The 25,646-nt window shown below is 41.6% G+C and overlaps 1 protein-coding gene across 7 annotated transcripts in view; it reads right to left on the reverse strand.

The window, feature by feature from the left end:
* Positions 1-1,942: 1,942 nt before the first annotated feature.
* LOC124134318 (LIM domain-binding protein 3-like) overlaps positions 1,943-25,646 on the reverse strand; it is a 61,231-nt gene continuing 37,527 nt past the window's right edge. For 3 of the 7 annotated variants that reach the window (XM_046499066.2, XM_046499068.2, XM_046499073.2), the window contains 10 exons: positions 20,588-20,721; positions 18,811-18,944; positions 16,718-16,901; positions 14,477-14,683; positions 13,173-13,210; positions 11,880-12,228; positions 10,438-10,624; positions 9,847-9,967; positions 5,412-5,527; positions 1,943-5,029 (listed from right to left, as the gene is read on the reverse strand). In XM_046499066.2, the coding sequence (XP_046355022.2) occupies positions 4,952-5,029; positions 5,412-5,527; positions 9,847-9,967; positions 10,438-10,624; positions 11,880-12,228; positions 13,173-13,210; positions 14,477-14,683; positions 16,718-16,901; positions 18,811-18,944; positions 20,588-20,721 (1,548 nt within the window). In that variant the 3' untranslated portion in view covers positions 1,943-4,951. Of the gene's footprint in view, positions 5,030-5,411; positions 5,528-9,846; positions 9,968-10,437; positions 10,625-11,879; positions 12,229-13,172; positions 13,211-14,476; positions 14,684-15,925; positions 15,966-16,717; positions 16,902-18,810; positions 18,945-20,587; positions 20,722-25,646 lie in introns of all 7 variants that reach the window. The other 4 variants (XM_046499067.2, XM_046499069.2, XM_046499070.2 and 1 more) reach the window with 3 other exon arrangements.

Raw genomic sequence — 25,646 nt, forward strand, 5'->3', positions numbered from 1 at the left:
CACATTTTATAAATTGCCTGAGAGAATCACATTTTACGAATTGACGGCAATATATACACGCTTAAAAAGGAAAAGACCTGTGAAAACAACGTCTATCGCTCATTGAAGAATTTCCCAACCAAGACGTAGAGAAACAAGAACGAATCGGTTCAAATGAAGGAAAACAAAATGAAAATATCATAATTACAACCTACCAAATTTATGTGTATAAATTTTAGGCAGCTTCCTTGTTCGAGGAATGTATCCGTGAATATCCACACAAAGGAACAATATCCCACTCGTCTGCAGCTGTACAAAGAAACTTATTCGATGTCACGTGTCTCAGTAACAATAAAATATTTTAAAAGATATATATCGTTTCGGGATATTATAACCCGTGTTCGTTTCTCAACTGATCACCTGGATTGTTTAAGGTGTTTCACATAGGTGTCAAGTCTCAATGGTCTGCAGAGAAAGCCCACGTGACAACTATTTTCATAACGTCCACGGTTCCCAAAAAATCCATTGAGTGATGGATAACAATGATCAATCAATCAACGTATTAACAGTTAACCCTTTGAACAAAGTATGTTGTTTTTACATCGGCACTTAACGCCATGATATGAGTATATTCCCTTTGTTTTAGTAAACCTAGACATGTAAACACTCACTCTTGACATATCCACTGTGCAAGATAACAGTGATTAATCAATCAACGTATTGTCTGTTAATGCTTTGATGACTAGGAACGATCCGTTGATTTACAAAAAAAGTAAATCAACTGATCATTCATCTCTTGCTGGGCTGCCACGTGCATATTACATAACACACATTTCACCTCACTTCAAACCTGGATTTAGATTGAATAATTACCCCAGACACAATAAATGCCAAATGGGAACCTTTGTCAGGTAATCTAAGTGGTGCTACCACTAATTGTACCTGTAATAAATTCATTAACTGAGCATCAAGTGAATGACGACAAATACACAAGTGTAGGGTTATACGAGAAAACGTGGATGACAACAAGGGAGTAGTAATCGTAGTATCGACGCAAGCCGAAATCCGAAAATGCTTTCACTGCATGGATACTTTTTTTAGTATTAAACTATAACCATCTGGGGTATTTCCAAATGACGACATCCGATGAGCTCCGCTGTTCTTTTTGTCTGTTTGTTTAGGCAGAAGAAATGAATTAACATGCGCCCTTTGTCGAAATCTTTATAGATCACAGTTAACCAATCAGTGTTTATGCAAAAACGCGTAAAACAAATATTGCCTCCAGCCTCAAAGTTTATTTAGCTGTCCTTGCAGACGGTAGCCCAGTCTCTGGTCACGCTCAGTTGCGTTGCGTATCATCCGGGTACTCACGGGGAAAAAAAACAATAACAAAGGCAACAACCAGTCCGGGGAATTGCGTTAGATCAGTGCCCCTTTAACTGTCATGTTCACCCTCACCTTAGCACTATGATTGCTTTGTGTAAGGGGCGCAGACTTAATTGTTGACAGGCCACCTGGATATGGCTGGGATCAAAAACATTCACCAACTCTGTTTATCCCATGCATAATTTCTCCATACTATTATGATACATAACCTGTACCCATTCACCACAATAGTATTGTTAATGGACTGACATCATCATCATTTCTCTTACCAGAAACTTCACACAGAAGATCTCTAGCTCTTGAGTGCATTTGATTGGACATCTTTGTTAACCAATGCATAATTATAATCAGCCACAAAATAAAATGCTGGTGAATGTTCCAGGGTATTTGATATTGAAAAAGGGAGACAAAATACCCTGTATCATCAAGGATGGTACCATCAATCACAGAAAGCATTATGGCAAAATATTTACACACAGTTAAAAGTACAAAATACGCCTAATCAAATTTAAGAATGTTTTCAACTCAGATTGCAGCTCCAACACTCATTTACAGTAAAAGATAACACAACACATAATCAAAATTATTCCTTGCGTTTATTACTCGGAACATGATATGGTTGGAAAGTTACTACTGTATCAAGTATTACTAGGAGTACTGTTTGAAGACAGTTCAATATTAATTTGCATCCAAACACGAGGATCTCCATGTTATGTCTGGGTATACACCCATGTAGCCACACAGATGGGATCAAACTCAAGACTTAAAATAAACAAACAAAACAGCCCTTCATACTACCATCATGTCAAGGTATATTTATGAACTATATATATACACTGTATGCAATGTATACAACAGAACAAGCCTTATATAACAGCTTCTAGGGCGATATATTCTATAACACATCAACGTCCTTGCAAAACATTGAATAATGCATCAGTTTCCTTGCGAAACATTGAATAACACATCAGTTTCCTTACGATATATTCAATAACGCATTAACTTTTGTGTGATATATTCAGTAACACATCAACCTCTGTAATGCATTGACCCCTTGTGATGTAACATTTGAGTACCCTGCGAAATGTTCAAGATGATTCTGAGAACATAGTATATTACATCATCTTTCATGTATCATACTCTGTCAAGTCTCAACCTATTTGTGAGAAACTCAGAATCATGTCAAGTCTGCTGCAAAATTCTGCAACTCGTCTCCTTTCATGTGATTATCTCAACACTGCATCAAAATGCAAGACTTTTATGTACACTACTCCACACATGCATCGGACCCAAAGTGTCATATTTAGTCCAAGGTCAGGGTGCCGTTACAAAGCGATCTTGCGCTAAGGTGATTTTAACTCCCATACCTCAACACAGGCTTACAACAGTCATATCGCTAAGGATGTTTTGTACAATGGCGCCCTGGTCTTTAGCAAATGTTGAGTAGCATATATCATACTTGAGAACAATGCTTTTTGAAAAACCTCACATTATGCATGCATGGAAATGACTTTATCGCTGAAGACGATTCATTCCATAAACACCTGCTGTAAAAGTTTGTTTTCTTTCTTCAGTGCAAATCATGCACAGGTTTAAGCTTGCATTTTGGTAAGAGAAAAAAGGCTAAATCTCAGGAAAATATTTGGACTATAACACCTGACATTACATTCAACATCCTGAAAAACTGAGGTACTAAACTGACAAAAGTCCAACACAAGGGAATAGTTGCAAGTATAAAACTGGCTCTAATGGCATCCATATTGAAACAGTCACGCCTCTCCTGTCACAACATATTGTGTTCCTAGCTACTGCTTGCACTCATATATCCGTTTCTTTTAATGATAAATGAAGTCACTAATGCATGCAAAAATGTTTTGGCATACATATATTGAGTTCAAATATTTATCACCATGGAAATCATTTAAATAATTGCATATGACTTTTGAATTTAGGCCACCAGAACTCAGAATGGACAATAGAAAAGGGTGTAAGAAAATAGTATTTCTTACAAAGGTCTAAAAAATGGTACATATTGAGGCGAAGTTATAAAAGTCATAAATTACTTATAAATTTGTATCAACTATGTATAATCTTTGTACAATATATCTACATAAATAGGTTAAAAATAAAAGATTTGCATATATTGGAGAGACCCTGATAGAAAAGCAAGAACAGAAGAGAGTTGACATCTATCTACAAGACCTATATACACAAGAAAAGACATTATGCAGGGGATATAAGGGAAGGTGTTAACAACATGTATATATATATACAATACTTACATAAAGGTTTGGGCATACAACTCAAACTACACATCGAAGCACATTAATGTGGAATATTCACAAGCAATTTCAGCCTCATACTATTGATTTGTTCTTAAAGTATTCACCAAAAAAATGCTGCATGGAAATTTGGAAACCATGGATTCTTTTACAAAACACTTCACTCCAAAATGTCATAATTGAGACCAAATAATGACTTCTTTTAACATATAAAAATTATGCAAATGTTTATTTTCTCAGTCCACAGAATCGACAATGTTATTTTTTGCATTTAGCATAACATGAGATCTCAAGAAATTAAAAAAGGATATTGCTTAGAACACAGTGATTCATAACATTTAACATTCTTTTTCGAAGATGGATATATAGTTGATATACCACAGTAACTAATATATATCGCTAACACCAAGCAAATGATATGTTAATGATGAAAGTTACTTGGGCTACAGGTGATACAAAGTCTTCGCAAGTTATTTTTATGTTCCGTTTGAGCCTTCTAAACTTGACTAAAGTTAAATGACTGTTTCATTGGGTAAAGAAGCGTAATGGCAGTTGGTAGCAAACAAGAACACAAGGCACACACATAAGATACTATTCTCCTAAAACAGATTTCAATATTACATTTGGCTATAACAAGAGATTCAGACATTGGTATATATACACATTCTGCACACAGAGACTGACTTAACCAATCAGATTCACAGATTGTGCCTCATGCTTTTTTCTCACTATTTTAAGACATTCTCTGATCATACTCGGATCTTTCAACACCTTTAAAAAATTATTCAAAGCAGGAGATATATCAAAATACATATTTGAACAGTTATAAAAAAACAATAACCTAACAAATGTTGTTTGTACACAAAAACTCATTTATTCAAGATTTATTGCTTGGCTAAGCAAATCAAGTGCAACCATACGCATAATAATTATCTTATTCTGAACCATTTAATTGTTGCACAACTTGACACTATAAGAAAATATCAAATATTCCAAATCAGGATAAAACATTAAACCATGTTTAATATTTTGTACATATTTTATGCATTTCAAAATTATATTATATAAACTGTATGCTTATATAATCAAGGCACACAGTCACATAGTTTTTAATTGCTTAAACAAAGGAATTATTGAAATGTGGATGGAGCAATAAAAAAAGACCCTAGCTAACTAGCCATTTCACCACAAGGCACCGCAAACCGTCGACTGTGGAATAACCCAGTACTGTAGCCAGAACTCATCTTCACTTATTAGTCAACAGTTGTATTGTAAGAATAATTATTGTATCTTCCAGTGTTATTCTATCGTACATGTTTCTTGCAGAAGGGCTTCCCGGCCTTGACATAGAAAGGAGCGCCTTCCAAACTAATTTGGCAAGTCTGAAAAAAAAAAGTTACGGAAGGTTATATAACATGTAACCAGATATTCACCTTAAATAATGCAAAATAAATCATATTTCCAAAAAGAAATTGTGTGTCTACAAATTCAGGGGAAAAAAATCAACTTATAAACCCTCATATTATGTGGTGTTCAAGACATGTTGTGTATTGATATTATACCATACAGCACACAGTGAAATAGTACAGTGTAAGAAAAACAACATATAACAGGAATAAAGCATGAACTAACAAGGTTTTGACATTTATGTATCTATTTATATATACATATCTTGAAATAGTTTTCACAATCACTTCTAAATATATATTGAGACAATCCAAGCAGGGCTTATGAACAGTATACAGACAAAGGGAGGTAACTCACCGAGCAGTTGAAGCATTCAGAATGGAAGTTCTTGCTCATGGCCTCGACCCATTTGTCGCCAGGTTCGATGGGGAAGCTGCACCCAGAGCACATTGTCTGGAACATGGCGTTCCAATCTACGGACAAAAACATTTACATGGATGAAAATGCGAAAAGCTGTCCTTAACAATTATCTTATCTTACTTAATTTTAGCCGACAAAATGTAAGGCCTGGTATCTCCAAAGGGAGACAGGGAGACAGGGAGACAATCATGGGGTACTGGGGACCTATTCTCCCCTTGAATCACTACAAGGTGACAATCATGGGGTACTGGGGACCTATTCTCCCCTTGAATCACTACAAGGAGACAAGTGTAGGGTACTGGGGACCTACTCTGCCCTGGTATCACTACAAGGAGTCAATCATGGGGTACTGGGGACCTATTCTGCCCTGGAATCACTATAAGGAGACAATCATGGGGTTCTGGGGACCTACTCTGCCCTGGAATCACCACAAGGAGTCAATCATGGGGTACTGGCAACCTATTCTCCCCTTGAATCACTACAAGGAGTCAATCATGGGGTACTGGCAACCTATTCTCCCCTTGAATCACAACAAGGAGTCAATCATGGGGTACTGGCAACCTATTCTCCCCTTGAATCACTATAAGGAGACAATCATGGGGTACTGGGGACCTATTCTGCCCTGGAATCTCCACAAGGGCACAATCATGGGGTACTGGGGACCTATTCTGCCCTGGAATCACTACAAGGAGTCAATCATGGGGTACTGGGGACCTATTCTGCCCTGGTATCACTGCAAGGAGACAAGTGTAGGGTACTGGGGACCTACTCTACCCTGGAATCACTACAAGGAGTCAATCATGGGGTACTGGGGACCTACTCTGTCCTGGAATCACTACAAGGAGACAATCATGGGGTACTGGGGACCTACTCTGCCCTGGAATCACTATAAGGAGACAATCATGGGGTACCTGGGACCTGCTCTGCCCTGGAATCACTATAAGGAGACAATCATGGGGTACTGGGGACCTACTCTGCCCTGGTATCACTATAAGGAGACACTCATGGGGTACTGGGACCTATTCTGCCCTGAAATCACCACAAGGAGTCAATCATGGGGTACTGGGGACCTACTCTGCCCTGGAATCACTATAAGGAGACAATCATGGGGTACCTGGGACCTACTCTGCCCTGGAATCACTATAAGGAGACAATCATGGGGTACTGGGGACCTATTCTGCCCTGGTATCACTATAAGGAGACAATCATGGGGTACTGGGGACCTATTCTGCCCTGGAATCACCACAAGGAGCCAATCATGGGGTACTGGGGACCTATTCTGCCCTGGAATCACCACAAGGAGTCAATCATGGGGTACTGGGGACCTACTCTGCCCTGGAATCACCACAAGGAGACAAGTGTAGGGTACTGGAGACCTACTCTGCCCTGGAATCACTACAAGGAGACAATCATGGGGTACTGGGGACCTATTCTGCCCTGGAATCACTGCAAGGAGACAAGTGTAGGGTACTGGGGACCTATTCTGCCTGAAATCACTAAAAGGAGACAAGCATGGGGTACTGGGGACCTACTCTGCCCTGGTATCACTACAAGGAGTCAATCATGGGGTACTGGGGACCTACTCTGTCCTGGAATCACTACAAGGAGTCAATCATGGGGTACTGGGGACCTATTCTGCCCTGGAATCACTATAAGGAGACAATCATGGGGTTCTGGGGACCTACTCTGCCCTGGAATCACCACAAGGAGTCAATCATGGGGTACTGGCAACCTATTCTCCCCTTGAATCACTACAAGGAGTCAATCATGGGGTACTGGCAACCTATTCTCCCCTTGAATCACAACAAGGAGTCAATCATGGGGTACTGGCAACCTATTCTCCCCTTGAATCACTATAAGGAGACAATCATGGGGTACTGGGGACCTATTCTGCCCTGGAATCTCCACAAGGGCACAATCATGGGGTACTGGGGACCTATTCTGCCCTGGAATCACTACAAGGAGTCAATCATGGGGTACTGGGGACCTATTCTGCCCTGGTATCACTGCAAGGAGACAAGTGTAGGGTACTGGGGACCTACTCTACCCTGGAATCACTACAAGGAGTCAATCATGGGGTACTGGGGACCTACTCTGTCCTGGAATCACTACAAGGAGACAATCATGGGGTACTGGGGACCTACTCTGCCCTGGAATCACTATAAGGAGACAATCATGGGGTACCTGGGACCTGCTCTGCCCTGGAATCACTATAAGGAGACAATCATGGGGTACTGGGGACCTACTCTGCCCTGGTATCACTATAAGGAGACAATCATGGGGTACTGGGGACCTATTCTGCCCTGAAATCACCACAAGGAGTCAAACATGGGGTACTGGGGACCTACTCTGCCCTGGAATCACTATAAGGAGACAATCATGGGGTACCTGGGACCTACTCTGCCCTGGAATCACTATAAGGAGACAATCATGGGGTACTGGGGACCTATTCTGCCCTGGAATCACCACAAGGAGACAATCATGGGGTACTGGGGACCTATTCTGCCCTGGAATCACCACAAGGAGTCAATCATGGGGTACTGGGGACCTATTCTGCCCTGGAATCACCACAAGGAGTCAATCATGGGGTACTGGGGACCTACTCTGCCCTGGAATCACCACAAGGAGACAAGTGTAGGGTACTAGGGACCTACTCTGCCCTGGTATCACTATAAGGAGACAATCATGGGGTACTGGGGACCTATTCTGCCCTGAAATCACCACAAGGAGTCAATCATGGGGTACTGGGGACCTACTCTGCCCTGGAATCACTATAAGGAGACAATCATGGGGTACCTGGGACCTACTCTGCCCTGGAATCACTATAAGGAGACAATCATGGGGTACTGGGGACCTATTCTGCCCTGGAATCACCACAAGGAGCCAATCATGGGGTACTGGGGACCTATTCTGCCCTGGAATCACCACAAGGAGTCAATCATGGGGTACTGGGGACCTACTCTGCCCTGGAATCACCACAAGGAGACAAGTGTAGGGTACTAGGGACCTACTCTGCCCTGGAATCACTACAAGGAGTCAATCATGGGGTACTGGGGGTCTATTCTGCCCTGGAATCACCACAAGGAGACAATCATGGGGTACTGGCAACCTATTCTGCCCTGGAATCACCACAATAAGACAAGTGTAGGGTACTGGGGACCTATTCTGCCCTGTAATCACCACAAGGAGTCAATCATGGGGTACTTGGGACCTACTCTGTCCTGGAATCACTACAAGGAGACAAGTGTAGGGTACTGGGGACCTATTCTGCCCTGTAATCACCACAAGGAGTCAATCATGGGGTACTTGGGACCTACTCTGTCCTGGAATCACTACAAGGAGACAATCCTGGGGTACTGGGGACCTATTCTGCCCTGGAATCACCACAAGGAGACAAGTGTAGGGTACTGGGGACCTACTCTGCCCTGGAATCACTACAAGGAGTCAATCATGGGGTACTGGGGACTTATTCTGCCCTGGAATCACCACAAGGAGTCAATCATGGGGTACTGGGGACCTACTCTGTCCTGGAATCACTACAAGGAGTCAATCATGGGGTACTGGGGACCTATTCTGCCCAATCACCACAAGGAGACAATCATGGGGTACTGGGGACCTACTCTGCCCTGGAATCACTGCAAGGAGACAATCATGGGGTACTGGGGACCTATTCTGCCCTGGAATCACTGCAAGGAGACAAGTGTAGGGTACTGGGGACCTATTCTGCCTGAAATCACTAAAAGGAGACAAGCATGGGGTACTGGGGACCTATTCTGCCCTGGAATCACTGCAAGGAGACAAGTGTAGGGTACTGGGGACCTATTCTGCCCTGGAATCACTATAAGGAGACAATCATGGGGTACTGGGGACCTATTCTGCCCTGGAATCACTGCAAGGAGACAAGTGTAGGGTACTGGAGACCTATTCTGCCTGAAATCACTAAAAGGAGACAATCATGGGGTACTGGGGACCTATTCTGCCCTGGAATCACTGCAAGGAGACAAGTGTAGGGTACTGGGGACCTATTCTGCCTGAAATCACTAAAAGGAGACAAGCATGGGGTACTGGGGACCTACTCTGCCCTGGAATCACTGCAAGGAGACAAGTGTAGGGTACTGGGGACCTTTTCTGCCTGAAATCACTAAAAGGAGACAAGCATGGGGTACTGGGGACCTACTCTGCCCTGGAATCACTGCAAGGAGACAATCATGGGGTACTGGGGACCTACTCTGGAATCACTACAAGGAGAAAAGAGTGGGGTTCTGGGGACCTACTCTGCCCTGAAATCATTACAAGGAGACAAGCATGGGGTACTGGGGACCTACTCTGCCCTGGAATCACTCTCCCCATGACTTGCTAGGTCATGTCTCACCTTTCTCACAGTAAGGGCTTCCATCCTCGATGTGGAACTGGTTTCCACCAATCGGCTGCTTGCACTGGAAGCACAGGAAACACTGAGGATGGTAGCTCTTCTGCAGAGCATTCACACACTCCTGCAAACAAGACAAGGTAGACTTAGCACCCAGTGAGTAAATCTACACTGCATCTGAAGTAATGCTATCAACTCAGTTGCATTTCGATCCACAACTTACATACAGAAACCCTGGAACTGCAACAACTCAATTCAGTATCCCAAACTTACTTCCACAGGAGATATAGCTTGTCTGTGAACAAACGATATCTCAAAGAGAATTTACCAGAGTTCTTTCTTCACCACCCACTGGTCAGTTGACGTAGGCCTTCAGGTTAAAATATTTAAATCTTACATTAGTGATTCTGCTATAGCCTACATTTTTCCTAAAAACATATTTCTATTTATTTTATTCAAATACTGCCACGAAATAACAGCTAATACTGAACTCTTTGGTTAGTGAGGATCTGATCGACTGCAAGGTTGCAAGATTCTAAACCTGTGATGTCATAGTATAATAATGTATACATAAATACAACATTGTTCACTTACTCCAACAATGGCAACACTGCACTTGGTACACTTCGGGGCAAAGTACAGCTCGTAGTCTCGCTCGCAGTAGAGGTATCCGCCCTCCTCCACGAAGCCGATGTCAATCAGCTTCACACCACAGCGGGCATTGGCACAGATGAAGTGGTCGGGACACCATGTCTTCCCCATGGCAACCACAAATGGACCTCTGGAACACGCACACACCATGTCTAGTGTTTCAAACATTTGGTTAGCATGTACCCTATTTACCATAATAAGTGCCGCGGGCACAGTCACTTGACAGAGGTGGTGGTGGATAGGGGTGGGGGGAGCTATTAAAACCACTAACAAATTAAAATTGTGTTAAAAAATCGAGGGATTGTGATCAGACTGAGTTCAAATTTCAATCAAAATAAAACTTTTTCAATAATAATATGCTGAATAAGGTCCATGAGTTATAAGTTGTGGAAGAAGGACATAATGAGGCAAATTTGTACTCAAATTAGTTACAAAGTTGCACATTCACCTCTAAACTTCAATTTGGGCATTGTACTCTATCCCACTCCGAGCTAAAATACTCTCTTGCAAGATACAGAATGGACTGTGGCCCCATGTCACCCGACAAGAGATGGTCGAGGTCGTGGCCACTCGGTGGCAGGGGCAGGCGCACCCCAAGAGTGAGTCTAGGTCTAAAGCCTGGACAGGCATATCTCCACATTTGGTTCCACGTTACTTCTCGTACGTGGGTCCTCAAACCCTCATTATGCCATTGTTATAAACTGAACTGCAAAAGAAACTTTACTTCATTGAAATACTTTTCATGAAGTGATGTTTCTTTTGCAGTTCAGTATATACTAATATTATAAATTTGTTTACCATCTCCATGGCTCTTGTCGCTGTTGTACAGGAGTTGTGTCCCTTGATTTATGTGACTGCTACGTTATAAGAATAGTTAGCGCATTACCTGATAGCATTCAAAGTGTATTACTACTGTTTAATCTCATGGCCTACTGCCTATTTTCATATAAAGCTGAAGGGTTGGGGGTTAAAACAACAACACATTTGAAGTGATTTCATGAAGGGACTTGTCAGTTGGGCGAACATGGTGTAATAAGAAAGCAACTATTTTTTTCAGAACTGAATCTGTTTCTCAAATTATATATTCTGTACCACATTTGTGAAATATTAACTTTGGGTGATCTCCATATAAAGCATTTTAAAATAAAAATCAAACAATGTATAAGAGTTCTTTTATAAGTACATTAAACTATGTTTATAACGAACACGCTTGTAACGAACTTATGCATATAACAAACTATTTCTTGGTCCCCTCCATTTGCTCCTTACATTGGTCTCCTCCATGTATATAACAAATTAAAATTAGTGGTCCCATTGAGATTGTTATAACCATAGTTTACTGTAATTTAAAGTTTTTCTATGCAATAACAAAGGTGACTCTTTACCTAATGGTATTCCCACACTGGGCACAGGTGGCCACCCTGGGAATGTCCGCTCCAGTCGCCCCCTGTTGGCGCACCACAGCATCACCCTTCTTGAACTTTGTTGCCCCCTTGCCAGTGGGCTTGGGCACTGGGCCTCGGGAACCCCCCATGGGTCCTCCGGGTCCCCCCATAGGTCCTCCCATGGGTCCTCCGGGTCCTCCCATCGGTCCTCCCATCGGTCCTCCCATGGATGGGCCTGGGGGTGGTGGTGCAGGGGCAGAGGGGGCCCATGGCTTGGCAGCAGGGGGAGGGGGAGGGGCTGATACTGGGGCTGGGGCTGGCTTAGGTGGAGCCCATCCAGTGTGCTTGGCTGAAATAGAAAATATATCTGTTGCAAATGTTGACAAAGTGAAACTGGGCATCTATTCTATTTATCCTTCACCTATCTGCATTTCCACCGATCTTGTGGACAAAGAGTCCATCCCATCCATTTTAACCTATTTCTGTCTGCATCTCTCTCATCCATCTATGCCCAATGGTATCTCCCACCTACTGGTATCTCCCCCATGATGCCAACATCCACCCCCACCTAATGGTATCTCCCCCATGACGCCAACATCCACCCCCACCTAATGGTATCTCCCCCATGACGCCAACATCCACCCCCACCTAATGGTATCTCCCCCATGACGCCAACATCCACCCCCACCTAATGGTATCTCCCCCATGACGCCAACATCCGACCCCACCTAATAGTATCTCCCCCATGAAGCCAACATCCACCCCTACCTAATGGTATCTCCCCCATGACGCCAACATCCACCCCCACCTAATGGTATCTCCCCCATGATGCCAACATCCACCCCCACCTAATAGTATCTCCCCCATGACGCCAACATCCACCCCCACCTACAGGTATCTCCCCCATGACGCCAACATCCACCCCCACCTAATGGTATCTCCCCCATGACGCCAACATCCACCCCCACCTAATGGTATCTCCCCCATGACGCCAACATCCACCCCCACCTAATGGTATCTCCCCCATGACGCCAACATCCACCCCCACCTAATGGTATCTCCCCCATGACGCCAACATCCACGCCCACCTACAGGTATCTCCCCCATGACGCCAACATCCACCCCCACCTAATGGTATCTCCCCCATGACGCCAACATCCACCCCCACCTAATAGTATCTCCCCCATGACGCCAACATCCACCCCCACCTACAGGTATCTCCCCCATGAAGCCAACATCCACCCCCACCTAACAGTATCTCCCCCATGACGCCAACATCCACCCCCGACATACCTCCTCCAGCTGCCTGTCCAGGTGTAACTCCTCCACCACTGTAAACAACAAACAAACAATCAACAACAGGCACATGCAATGTAAAGATTTAAACTCCACATAACTATTCTTCTGAAAGGAAGACATTAATTATTCATGTTCCACAGAAAGGAACAATTCAGAGACTGACTACATGTATTTCCATAACAGGAGTCACCTGACCCTCAGTAGATTGTTAAAGTGCACAGATATGATACAAGGACACGAAGAGTTGTAATACATGTACAGAACTGACATTCATCGTATTGTTGTCTAAAACTAATCACTAGTCTACGATTAGTAGGTTGGAACTGAACAGATTAATATTTCATGCACATTATGCTAACTATGTCATCATGGGATTATTGCAATACATATCATTTACTAAACAATGGCATTATATATTAACAGACTTACATTCTCAGCAATCTCTGGTGGTATGACTTAATAACACTTTCAAACTAACTTCTTCCTATGCCAGATCTTCCTACTCTACAGATTTAGGCCACAATAAATTATCACATTTTCATCCACACCTCCCTCTGACCATCTGATCTGCCCCAGTACCTACAGACAGGAGTATACATGCTAGCCTTCTTTGTAATATGATGAATAGACACCATACCTTGTTCGACTAAACATGAACGCTTTATGTGAATCACATTCATCAACAGTTAATGTGAACATATGCCTTCCATAGTTGGCTATAATAAATATTGGGACGGGGCAGTATATTTTTTATAGCCAACAATAGAAGGCATCTGTGCACATAAACTCCCACATTTAAATATACTGCCCCTTCCCTATATTTTTTGTGAAATGTGAATATAAATCTAATAATTAATATATTGTGGATTTATCTAAGCTGATCTAAGGGCAAGTGTTGGTAAACATCCCAAAGTTGGAACTAAGAATATCCCAATACAGGCTATCACAATTATAACTAATTTCAGAAATTAAAGTGCCATTTTAATCAATTCCAAATTTTGGGTTACCTGCAAATACATCATCAGTACTTAACAGTCTTGTGTACACTATGTTCTTAGAGTATACAAGACTGCATAATACAGATGACGTATTAAATAATGTATTTTTCCCCAATTTGACAACCATTCCTTTTCCTATTTCAAACAATGATTATCTCTGTTACTCTATTCCTGATCCTGTTATGACTAATTCTACATGAGTTGTCTCCCTTGCCACTTGTTCCCCCCCTGTCCTTTAAGCCAACATGGGTTGTCCCCATTATGAGTGACCATGACCTCATCTGCCCCTAATTACCATACCTCTCCAGTTGGTCTTGTAACATTTTGAGCGACCGAGATTGAGCAGGTTTGTATCTCGGATCCCCTTTCTCTTGCTTGTGTTCCTCCTCCTGAACCAACTTAAATGTTTCAGAAGGATAATATGCACGTTTTTCTGGGTTGGAATTATTTTCGGTGGATGTACCGTTAGTTCTGCCGAAAGTTGGTGCTGGTGATGGCTCATCGTTCCTGAAATAGGACACTCCATGCATATCATGCCAGGTGATCATTCCATGCCATGAACAATATCATTCAGTATACATACACCTGATATAGGGTTTATCACATGTACATCACTGTAAACAAATTCAGTAATGGCGACCTTCCTTATAAATAGTTTGATGGAAGTTTAAATTCCTTTGGACTATCATCTCAGCAGAATGAGTGAGTGAGTTGGGTTTATCGCCACTTTTAACAGTATTCCAGTTATATCACGGCGTGTCAGCTTAATGTGGAAGGAAAGCCCAAAGTGATACAGAGGTTTACCACTTTGGTGAAACCCACGAGCACAGGTATGGTGCTGACAAACCTAGAAACATAATCGGGGCGAACTGGGATTCGAACCCACAATCATAGGTTTCTGGTGTGCCCAAGGGATGCAACTCTGCACAGCGAATCACGGCGCCTTTGACAACTGGGCTACCCATGCCCCCTCATCTCAGCAGATGCCACTACAATTAACTGCACAGTTCCCTTCAAAATTTGTCTCTCTAAAGGTGCTGTAAGTATTGACACACAAATTATGTAGGTTTAAACATAGAAAGAGTGAAGATGACAGAAGAAATCAAATGATATTAAACGAATCAGAATTCAATAAATATTTTCACAGAATAAGCAATTGATATGATGGACTACATGGGGTTTGGTTACAATTCTAGCCTACGAGTTAAAGGGGAATTTTATTGGTATGTTAACAGGATTTCACACTCTGCATGCAGTAGTTCACAAACTCATCACAAATACATTCATCACTCAAACATCTTAATGAAATATTGGTATGAGCAAACAGGTCAGTTCACACTGACCTCATACAGTATGATAATGAAAATATTACATACGCTTTTATTGTTTCGACTATACAGAAAGTAACAAGTAACACGAAAGTCATTTGGATCATTGACTCATAGAATTCATTGCACTTCAGTGTTGAATATAAATCACACCATACACATCATGATGACAATGCAATACAATTCACCCAATGAGAACACTCGTGACATCATTCCATTGTGTGCCTGTAGACTAGGGAGCTAGTTGTCACACAAGATTCTACAATGTCCGATAATGAGACACATCAACCCCACAACACAGTTTCCTATAGGATTCTAACAAATACTAAATGCCTGATCAACCAATGGAAACAGCAGAACAGGTCACATGACCTGCACCACACTGCACACAGGCGACCTATCAAGCGCAAGGCGAGTATACCTGCGCCAAGCCTGAACAGGTTCAGCTGCTGTCCATTGGTCTGAAATACAAGCCCAACGAGATGGTCAACATCGGATCATATAAACTGTTTCCTGGGTGTATGGTTCTTGTTGTCAGGTTCTTTGGAGTTCTGTAACTACTTCGACATTCAAAGGGGCCATAATCAACATCTTCTGCATCGTGTACCCAATCCTCTCCATGCATAGGGGCAGTTGGGTAGCCTAGTGGTTCAAGCTTTCCTTCATCATGCCGAAAGCTTTGGTTTACAACATGTGAAGCCCATTTCAAATGTCACCTGAGATGTTGCTGGAATATTGCAAATAATGGCATAAAACCAAAAACCAGACTCACTCAGTGCTGTAGATAAGCCCATTAGGTGAGGGGGGGGGGGGGAGAGAGAGAGATAAAAAGAGGGAGAGAGAGAGAGAGAGAGAGAAAGAGAGAAAGAGAGAGAGAGAGAAAGAGAGAGAGAGAGAGTCCGGTTGAACTTGCAGGGCTCAGGGTCATTTATGGAACCTTCGACAACTGGGCCACCCTGGGGCATTGTGGTCTAAATATGGGAGCTTTTTCAGAAAAGACTGTACCCCTATCCTGTAATAACAGGGCTTCTTTAAGGAGCTTACTATGTTGAATACAGTACTGACTAACATTCTTCCTCACATTCTCCAAATGAATCGAACATCAAGACAATACATTCCTTCCACTTGTCAGTTTGAATGATTTCAAAAGAACTGAAATATCGCCACTGACAAGATAACCACCATTTACAACATAACATCATGGAAGATTTACCCGCTGGGATCTTTGACCAAGAATTTAGACTGTCCTTCGAGTTCTCTCTCCACATTGGTGTCTGAATATAGTCCAATGGGGTTGTTATATTTCTGCGCCATGATGGCCTTGACCTTCCCTTGGGAGGAGCCCGCCGCGCCGGGCGTGTCTCCCGCAGGGGGCTGTCCGAAGGCAGTGGGGGCTTCTGAAAGGGTGGTGGATGAGTTGGCAGGCAAGATGAAGTGCGGAATCTATGGGTAGTGGCTAAATGACATTCAAGGACCGTCCATTTCATATTCTTGGGAGTGGGGATGGATCCTGGGAGCTTTAGAAAAGACTAAATCATTTCAGAAAATAATTTTCCCTCAGATTTAACAAAATATTTCCGAAATATACTTTTCTGGACATTGTGGATGCCCTGAATATAAGGTATATTAAAAAGAAAAAGGATTGTTAGGAAGTAATGACCCAAAAAATATTTGTCATACTCCATGGCCCCATCCCTTCCAGAATATTAAATGGTCAGTTCCTTAAGCAGTGTTCGAAATTAAGGAGGGTCACAAGGTCCCTGAGGTGTACTCCTATAGTATTTGAAGCAAGGGACCCCCTAAATCTATATTTTTAACATTACTGTTCTGACATGTGAAAACCCCTTTAACTTTCATACTTAATTTCGACCACTGCATATGTATGAGATATCTAGAGGATGGCACAAGTGAGTTGCTCTGCCCAATTAAGCAATATTCCAGCTATATCATGGCAGTCTGTAAATAATCAAGGCTGTTGAGGCAGACGTACTAGAGGACGATGGCATGAAAAACAGAGCCTGCTTGGGTTCAAAGACACACAGTTGGTTAGGTCAAACATCGTAACCACCAAATCCTCATCAGTCTTATACGACAAGCATGAGTACAAGGGTTTTATTTTGACCCAGAATGCAAATTTGGGAAAGGATTGCAATGAAGGAACCGATGATCGCTGCCTTTGTGAATATTTAAAATATTGTACGATAATATTAACATACCCATGTATATCATGCTAGTTCTCAAACTTTTTTTCTGGATAAATTGTTTGCACTCATCGCTGCAACTGATTCAGTACGATCAACTGATACAAAACTGAGTGAGTGAGTTGGGTTTAACGCCGCTTTTAACAGTATTCCAGTTATATCACGGCGTGTCAGCTTAATGTGGGAGGAAAGCCCAAAGTGATGCAGGTCTCACACGTTTACCACTTCTGTGAAACTGATGAGCACGGGTATGGTGCTGCTAAACCTAGAAACATAATTGGGGCGAACCGGGATTCGAACCCACAATCATAGGTTTCTGGCGTGCCTGAGGGATGCAACTGCACAGCGAATCGCGGCGCCTCAGATGACCGGGCCACCCATGCCCCCTGATACAAAACTGCCCTGAAGTCCCTAGAATCAACACACAGTGTGTTGAATAATGTATGTCATTACTTTACTTAACAATTAGCTGAAGAAATTTCTAAATGACCATATAATGTGCAAAACATTGGACGGTTAATGAAATTGCAAAAGGGGGAGTTATCTCCCTTGGGTCATGGCTGATCAAACTTCATCCCAGTGCATAACATCTTCTTACCCTCCCAGCATCTTTGCTGCCACCAGAAGGGATTCTGTCATTACCACAATCAAACCAAAATTCTTGTGATATATGTGATTTTGTGAAATGTGAAAATAGCCAAGGACATATTTACGTTTATTACTTTCAAAGACTCATTCCACGTCCATGGCATCCAATTATCCGAAATATCCCTTACATTTTCTATTACAATATTTGTTTCCTTAAAAATATTTCCATTTCAAAAACATAAATTAATAGTGACATCTGACATACCTATCTGGCATACTTGTTTCATGGCTCATCTCTTATTTATAACAGTGTTTGGTGGGTCACGATTAACTCCATGTGTGGATAAGGACACCTAGAAGTGTGAGAAGTTCTGAATGGTGGCAGCGATAGTATTGGGAGCAGAGGGATCGATGTATCACTAAAAGGAGCTTGATGGCCATAGCCACAACATTATTTCCAAGAATTGTGAAACTGTTGAGAATTATCTCCTTGAGATATAGCTGGTATCTGGCCCACCTTGTCCACTGTCCATGAGACCTTGAAGAAATTTGAAAGATCTTGATTGGTTCTGTGTGGGGTCTGGCGCCGTGTCCCTCTCCGTATACCGCTGTGCTGCGGTTAGGTAGTCAGGTGCCTGGCTGCTGCTGCTGCTGATGGGAGACATCAAAACTAATTCACAGCTGGTACTAGTGTACGTTCCGAGAATCTAGGCTGGACGTTGTGTAGCAGATACACAAGAAAATAGATCCTCTGTGAACAACTGTACAGAGTCAAACAATAACCCTTGTTTACATGCTAAGTGTTTGGATATGTACGGAAAAGGACCTGATCACAGAAACTGTAATAAAAAGTGACATTGTTTAAGTGTACACATTTTATGATGTTAGGAGTGTATTTAGTATTTAGGATACTTGATTTTTGTACTGAGTGTTACTGAGTGTTACTCTTAATGATAATTTAAGATAGCTCTGCACAATATGTAACTATATAAGCCATGCTAAATTGTTTTTGCACTATGTCTTACTTTATTAATATCTATATTGGACATTTTGCTGATACACGCTAAACAAAAGCAGCAACGAACATAAAAACATGTCATCTTACAGGTTTCAGCTTTCACAACATGGAAGTTAAAACTGATTTCAAGACGTTTCAATACCAATTTTTGCACTTGGTCAGTCATTACATCAAATAAGTATTTCTGTCTAAGTATTAGATTTGATCAACATGATCAAGGTTAGAATTAATCAGTCAATCAGTTAGCCTCGTGGCTCAATGTAAGTGTGCCTAATGACTAATACAGTTAGCCTAATGGCATATAGTATGATTAGGATACACACATTAGACTTCCTTGAACAATAATCTCAAGATCATTGTGTGTACATGTAACCAGTTTAGACAACACTGACATTGTAGAATACAATCTTAGCACTATATTGATTAAACAATCAATTAATCCTTCATTAGTACTAAGTTAACATTTTGTACTTTTCCACGTTGAAATTAGTCTATTAGTAATATATTTAACACAAGGGCACGAACAAAAACACATGCTTTAGTTCAACAAAAAATTCATCAACTTTTCAACACCAGCATCTGCAAAACCATCACAACAAACATACTAACTACACTTATATCAGCATACGTGTGGTGTTCTCTGAGGTGCGCAATGGTCTGAACAGTTGCAAATTATTGATGCCTATCAAGAAAACTCTCCAAACTTCACATAATTCACATTTAAAGTTCAAGTCCATCTCAGCTGTATGTACAGAGAATCTCACCGAGTGTCTTTTGTTATAAAATATATCAACACGAGTTGATGAGCTGAAAAACTCTGAAATCTTATTGTCACCCATTTCATTCTTAAATCGAAATATATCGAAAAATCAGTGATTTATTAAAACGATATCTACAAAGTAGATATCGCTTTACTGTCACCCAAGCGGTATCTCCTGTGGGAACCAGTTTTGGATGATATATCTGCTTTGATCCATACATAAGAGCATATCATCATACCCAACCATCTGAATTACAGGAGATTCCAGCCATGTTAACTCTTCCACCACATGAATTGAATCACTACAAATGATGCCAAAAGGATTAAATTCCAATTTGAAACTTTTGAATTTTAACATACTTGCAAGTCTTCTATAAATATTAGGACAGTCTTGACAATATATTTCAAACAGTCCAAGAACAAATATTCAAAAACTTGGTTTATGTGGCGTAATCCAGAGTTACCTGCCCTCTGGTTCCCACCTGGGGAAAGAGGCATGCAGACAGGTGCACCTACCCCGAGATGTTCATGTTCTGTGTCTGCTGAGACAGGCTGTTGACGCTGGGGCTACTGAAGCTAGGGGCAGCAGCTGGGGCAGCAGGGGCAGCCGGAGACGGCGCCCCGAAAGGCTTGGGGGCAGCATTGAAGTTCTGTCGATAAAAACATTGAAAATAACAAAGATGGTCGTGACATTGAAGAGAAAATGGAGAAAGAGAAAATGGCAGGAAATCCTTCAAAATGCAGAAGTGTCAAGTTCATTAGGTACCCAACCCAACCCAGTGAGTGAGTGAGTGAGTGAGTGAGTGAGTGAGTGAGTGAGTGAGTGAGTGAGTGAGGCAACAACTAAACTACATTTTAAACATTGTTCCAAAAATGTTTCTTATGCAACTGGAACATACCAGGGGAACAAATATATCTCTTATTTTTACCCCAAAAAATTGTAATATACAAATTGTAAACTGGGACTTCTTCCAGTCTTGTTTATTGATGCTGTGTTTACATCTTGAGATTCTGATGTTTGTATGAGGGTGCATAAAACTAGAGGGCAGCAAGAGTGTATCAAAACACGACACTCAACGTCTCTCATCACATGTTCATTTCGGGATATATTTAGTACGCAGACAAGATAATACTTCTTTCATGAACACCACTGTTTACAAAGGAGGAAAATATTTCAATGTATATTTATTACATAGATAATATCACACTCTTTTACGAAAAAGAAGTCTTATCAGTTCCTGATTTCTTTCCCTTATGAACAGATGGTGTTGGAACTAGATATGTGCCCCGATGGACATGAGGTACAAGTCATCTACCCAGATCACAGAGTTCACATAGTTCACAGAGTTGGACAGGTTCCCCCATCCCCTCCAAGTCAATCTGGCAAATCCAGGATGTCATGGGAAACCCACAAGGTTTTAACACATCCATGAGTAGTTGTCAGGAAATCATACTGTATCAATCATAATCCTCTTCCTCACCATCATCATCAATTTCTGATCCATCATTTCAGTTATGTTTTGGAGTTGATATCTGACTCATGATTATTTATTACAGGAAAACTTCTCCATATCTGAGGTAGCAGTTTGTCTGGTTCATAACCCTCCCAATGCCAGAAAACCCACCCTACAACCCCGTCAAATGGTTGGCTATGATATCTGGCTGCCATCACACCAACCCCATCCACCCCAAAAACAACACATGCCCCCATCCAACACATTCTTAACCACCCCACCTCCACTCATGCAGGCACCCACACTTGACCACACCTGTCCCTCCCACCCAATCTAGCTATCATTCAGCCGAAGACCCATGTTTCATTCCACAAATGGATCCAATGTCTAAAGACAATTGTTTAAGTCATTGTCCATAATAGTGCTGCAAAATTGCTCAAATGGAACATAAGCAAACTCCCTCTCCTCCAACAGATCAGGTGTGTGAACAAGTCATACAAGACCCCATTCTCTTGATAACGACCATCAAGGACAAGCTCAGGAAATTGGGCATCCTGTTTCAATCAACTCGACACAGACGTTTGTAAACATGTTTAAAGCAATCTCTGTGGTTACACTTAGTAAATATCCAGAAAAACTATATTTTTCTAGAAGAATTTAGTTACAGGGTTAAAAAGCAAGTCTTAACGTCAGACATGACAGTGTTTGTGGAGGCATTCACAGACGAGTGTGTCCAGGCCTTGAACACTGTTCCTGAGGCCAGCACAAACAGGCAGTAAATACTCAGACTTATCACCTAATGATAGAAACCTATAACTGTATCACCAAGTTATTTCTTAATGAACCAATGAGCAGTTTAAATATCGTCAAAAACACAGCCAAATTGCTTTGGAGATAGCTGAACACCCAACAGATGAACTTGTGTTTGCGTAGGCAGACACAACTATTTATGGCGCATTCTTTTGGCGGTGCTCTCCCTGAATATCAGTTGAGTCTCTGCCAGGTATAACTATGATAACATCCCACACAGAACTGCAGGTGTAAACAAGGAATTCCAGTTCCTGCTAATGCAGCACATTTCAAATGTCTGATAATTTTTGGATAAATGACCATCTCTATCACTCTAATCACTAATTTAGCGCAGAATTTCTCTCACTCTTGAGTGTAATATAATTAGATGGCTATTTTAAGTGTCATTCCATTTGAATCAGGCTCAGTTTCTGTAGCAAATTAATTGTGGGTACTGATCTTAATACAATGGATGGATTTCTATGTTCCTTTGAGTTGGCAGTCAGAATAGGGTAGTGTTGAGGGGTAACTCCATGAGTGAGTGTTTTCATCAACTTCACAACAGCCTGGAAATAATTGAGTCGTAGCCAGGCAAACCAGTAGTTGATAGCAAAATCAAGAATCTCGGGTACGTCATGACACAATCAGACAGCTCACTCACTGTAAGCACAGGATCCTCATTTAGTCAAAACTCGGCAGTCATTATGAGTGAGTTAGATTAACGCTGCTTTGAACAGTATTCCAGTCATATTAGGACGTGTCAGCTCAATGTGGGAGGAAAGCCAGAAGTGATGCAGTTCTGACGTTCACCACTTCGGTGAAACCCACGAGCACAGTATGGTGCTGAGAACCCTAGAAACCTACCAGGGCAAACCAGAATTCAGACCCTCAATCATTGCTTGCTTGTGTGTCCAAGGGATGCAACTCTGCACAGCAAATTGTGGAGCCATAGACAGCTGGCCCACTCATGCCCCCAGCCATCATTATAACCAACCATTCAACATAATTACAGAGACACACTACTTCCTAGTTTCCCATGGGGCAAAGCCCACTACAATCGTTTAATCCTGAAACTTCTCCATCAGGAACATCCCCAACATCAACATGGCCATCATCATCAACATCCACAGTCAGCACTGACAGAAGGTCACAGGAAACCCATGTAAGCATGTTCAACAACTCATGTGTCTATTTTCAACTCTTCAACAGCTGCCAAACACATACTTCCAACAATGTTTCTATTGGTTTCATGTTCTAGCTCCCCTTCTACACAGAAGAGCACCCTACACATGGCCTTCACTCACCTTGGCATTCACAGAACTAAAAGGTTTCAGACTCAACAATGGCATGTCATCACTCGGTCCAACTGACAAGTACCGTATGATATCTGTGGCAGTGTTAGAATTTGCCAGTAAAGTTATGAGCAGAAAAGTTGGCCTCCTACTGCATTTGTCTAAGAATAATATTTGAAACATATTTCACAAAATTTATCTGAGGTGGATTCAGGATTTTGAAAGTGGGGTGTACATGATACTGAAGTCACAAAGTGACTTGGATGAGGACACAGTTTACATGTAACATGCACCCCTCCTCTCGAGTCGCCAGTGTTTAATGGTTATACATTATGAATGTTCTACCTGTAGATCTGACCCCTGAAGAGGCGACTAATGGGATCGGGTGGTCAGGCTCGCTGACTTGGTTGATGCATGTCATCGATCCCAATCGATGCTCATGATATTAATCACTGGATTGTCTGGTTCAGACTCGACTATTTACAGACCGCCGTCATATAGCTGGAATATTTCTGACTGTGATGTTAAACAACAAACCAACCAACCTGTAGATCTAAATAACATTCGTGTAACTTGATTAGCTTGTTGCATTTAATATATTATTACCCATATACTGTTTGTCTTCATTCAAACCATTTTTTATTACACACAAAAACAAATTCCATGAGTTAAGAAAATAGAAAGTATTTATCATGATATTTTGGAATCAAACCATTTGATTAGACTTTTCAGGAACGTTATCATAGATCTGACAGCATGAGGTTATCAGCTATAAGTACAATCATCATAACTGAGGTATCAAATAGGTAATAACATATCCCCAAATTCCCAACCAACTTTAGGTGAGGTAAAGTGACATGGGGTTTAACCTTGTCCTGTTCAAGATTATTTCACTTAAATAGTGACAAGCATACATGTGTGTGTGGCTGCTTGTACTAGTCTTGACTAATGCTGGTTATATTGTGCTAGTCCACTGAGATAACATGCTGCAGGCTGACAAGTGCCATCTTTTAACATCCTTAGATATGATGTGGCCAGAGAATCGAACCAGAACTGACAGGATTCCACATATAAGATGGAGTCAGTAATAGTCTCAGCCTTATTCAATGTGCTACAAGATTCAACCAAGGAGTCTGACAAGCAGCATTTGTAACATGGTAATACTGGAATCTTGTCTCTGCTGACTAACCCCCTGGCTTATAGGATCAGCAATGCAAACAAGAGCCCAAGTCAAAAAGATACTGCTGTCAGCTTGAATCACTAGAAGCAAACCAAATGTTTCCCTCCCATAGTATACTATCACTACTGATCAGATGCTGCCAGGTGTTAGCAGAGATGCAACCATAAACTGAGGCAACTGGGAATATCTGGAATAATTGGTGTCTACAATTGGGATTGAAAATATATCCCATTTGTTATCATTTTAAGCATGTTAGACTATATGGCTAGGAGGAAAATAAACGATCTATTGTATCATTTTTTTTCCTCCAAGCTGCTCAAAATCTGAAAACGTTTCCATCACAAGCTAACACAGGAGATTACTTATTCATTATTAATCTGTATGGGTAGCGTGGTTAATATCTGGTTTAAGTTACAGGCAATGCTGTTTGGACAAATTTGTAACATACAGAATAACTAATGATTCTGGCCAAATCACACTGACAGCCCACAGTATACTCCAGGGTGATAACACATGTCTCAGCTGTCTGTTCTCAGAGCCCAGCAGGTTAGCTGTAACCTGACCCCACAGGCAACCCACACCTTCCTACCTCCTACCACATACACGATTATCAAACTCCATAAACATTTACCAACAAAACAAATGGTTGCATGATACGGACACCCTGCAAGTGATATAACAATTGTTATGCTCAGATCTCTATCTCCTTGAGGTGACCTTTCGCTGGCGCCATTGGCTTCAGGACAGTCTGGGAATCATGCTGGCCTCCCAAGTTGTCCCTGATAATTATTGATTATCAAAGATAATAAACTCAATTTCACATGATTAATATTTGAACAACAAAAAAAACATTGAATTTT

This window comes from Haliotis rufescens, unplaced genomic scaffold, assembly GCF_023055435.1.
Source record: "Haliotis rufescens isolate VD_foot unplaced genomic scaffold, xgHalRufe1.0.p SCAF_11, whole genome shotgun sequence".
NCBI classification, from domain to species: Eukaryota; Metazoa; Mollusca; class Gastropoda; order Lepetellida; family Haliotidae; genus Haliotis; species Haliotis rufescens.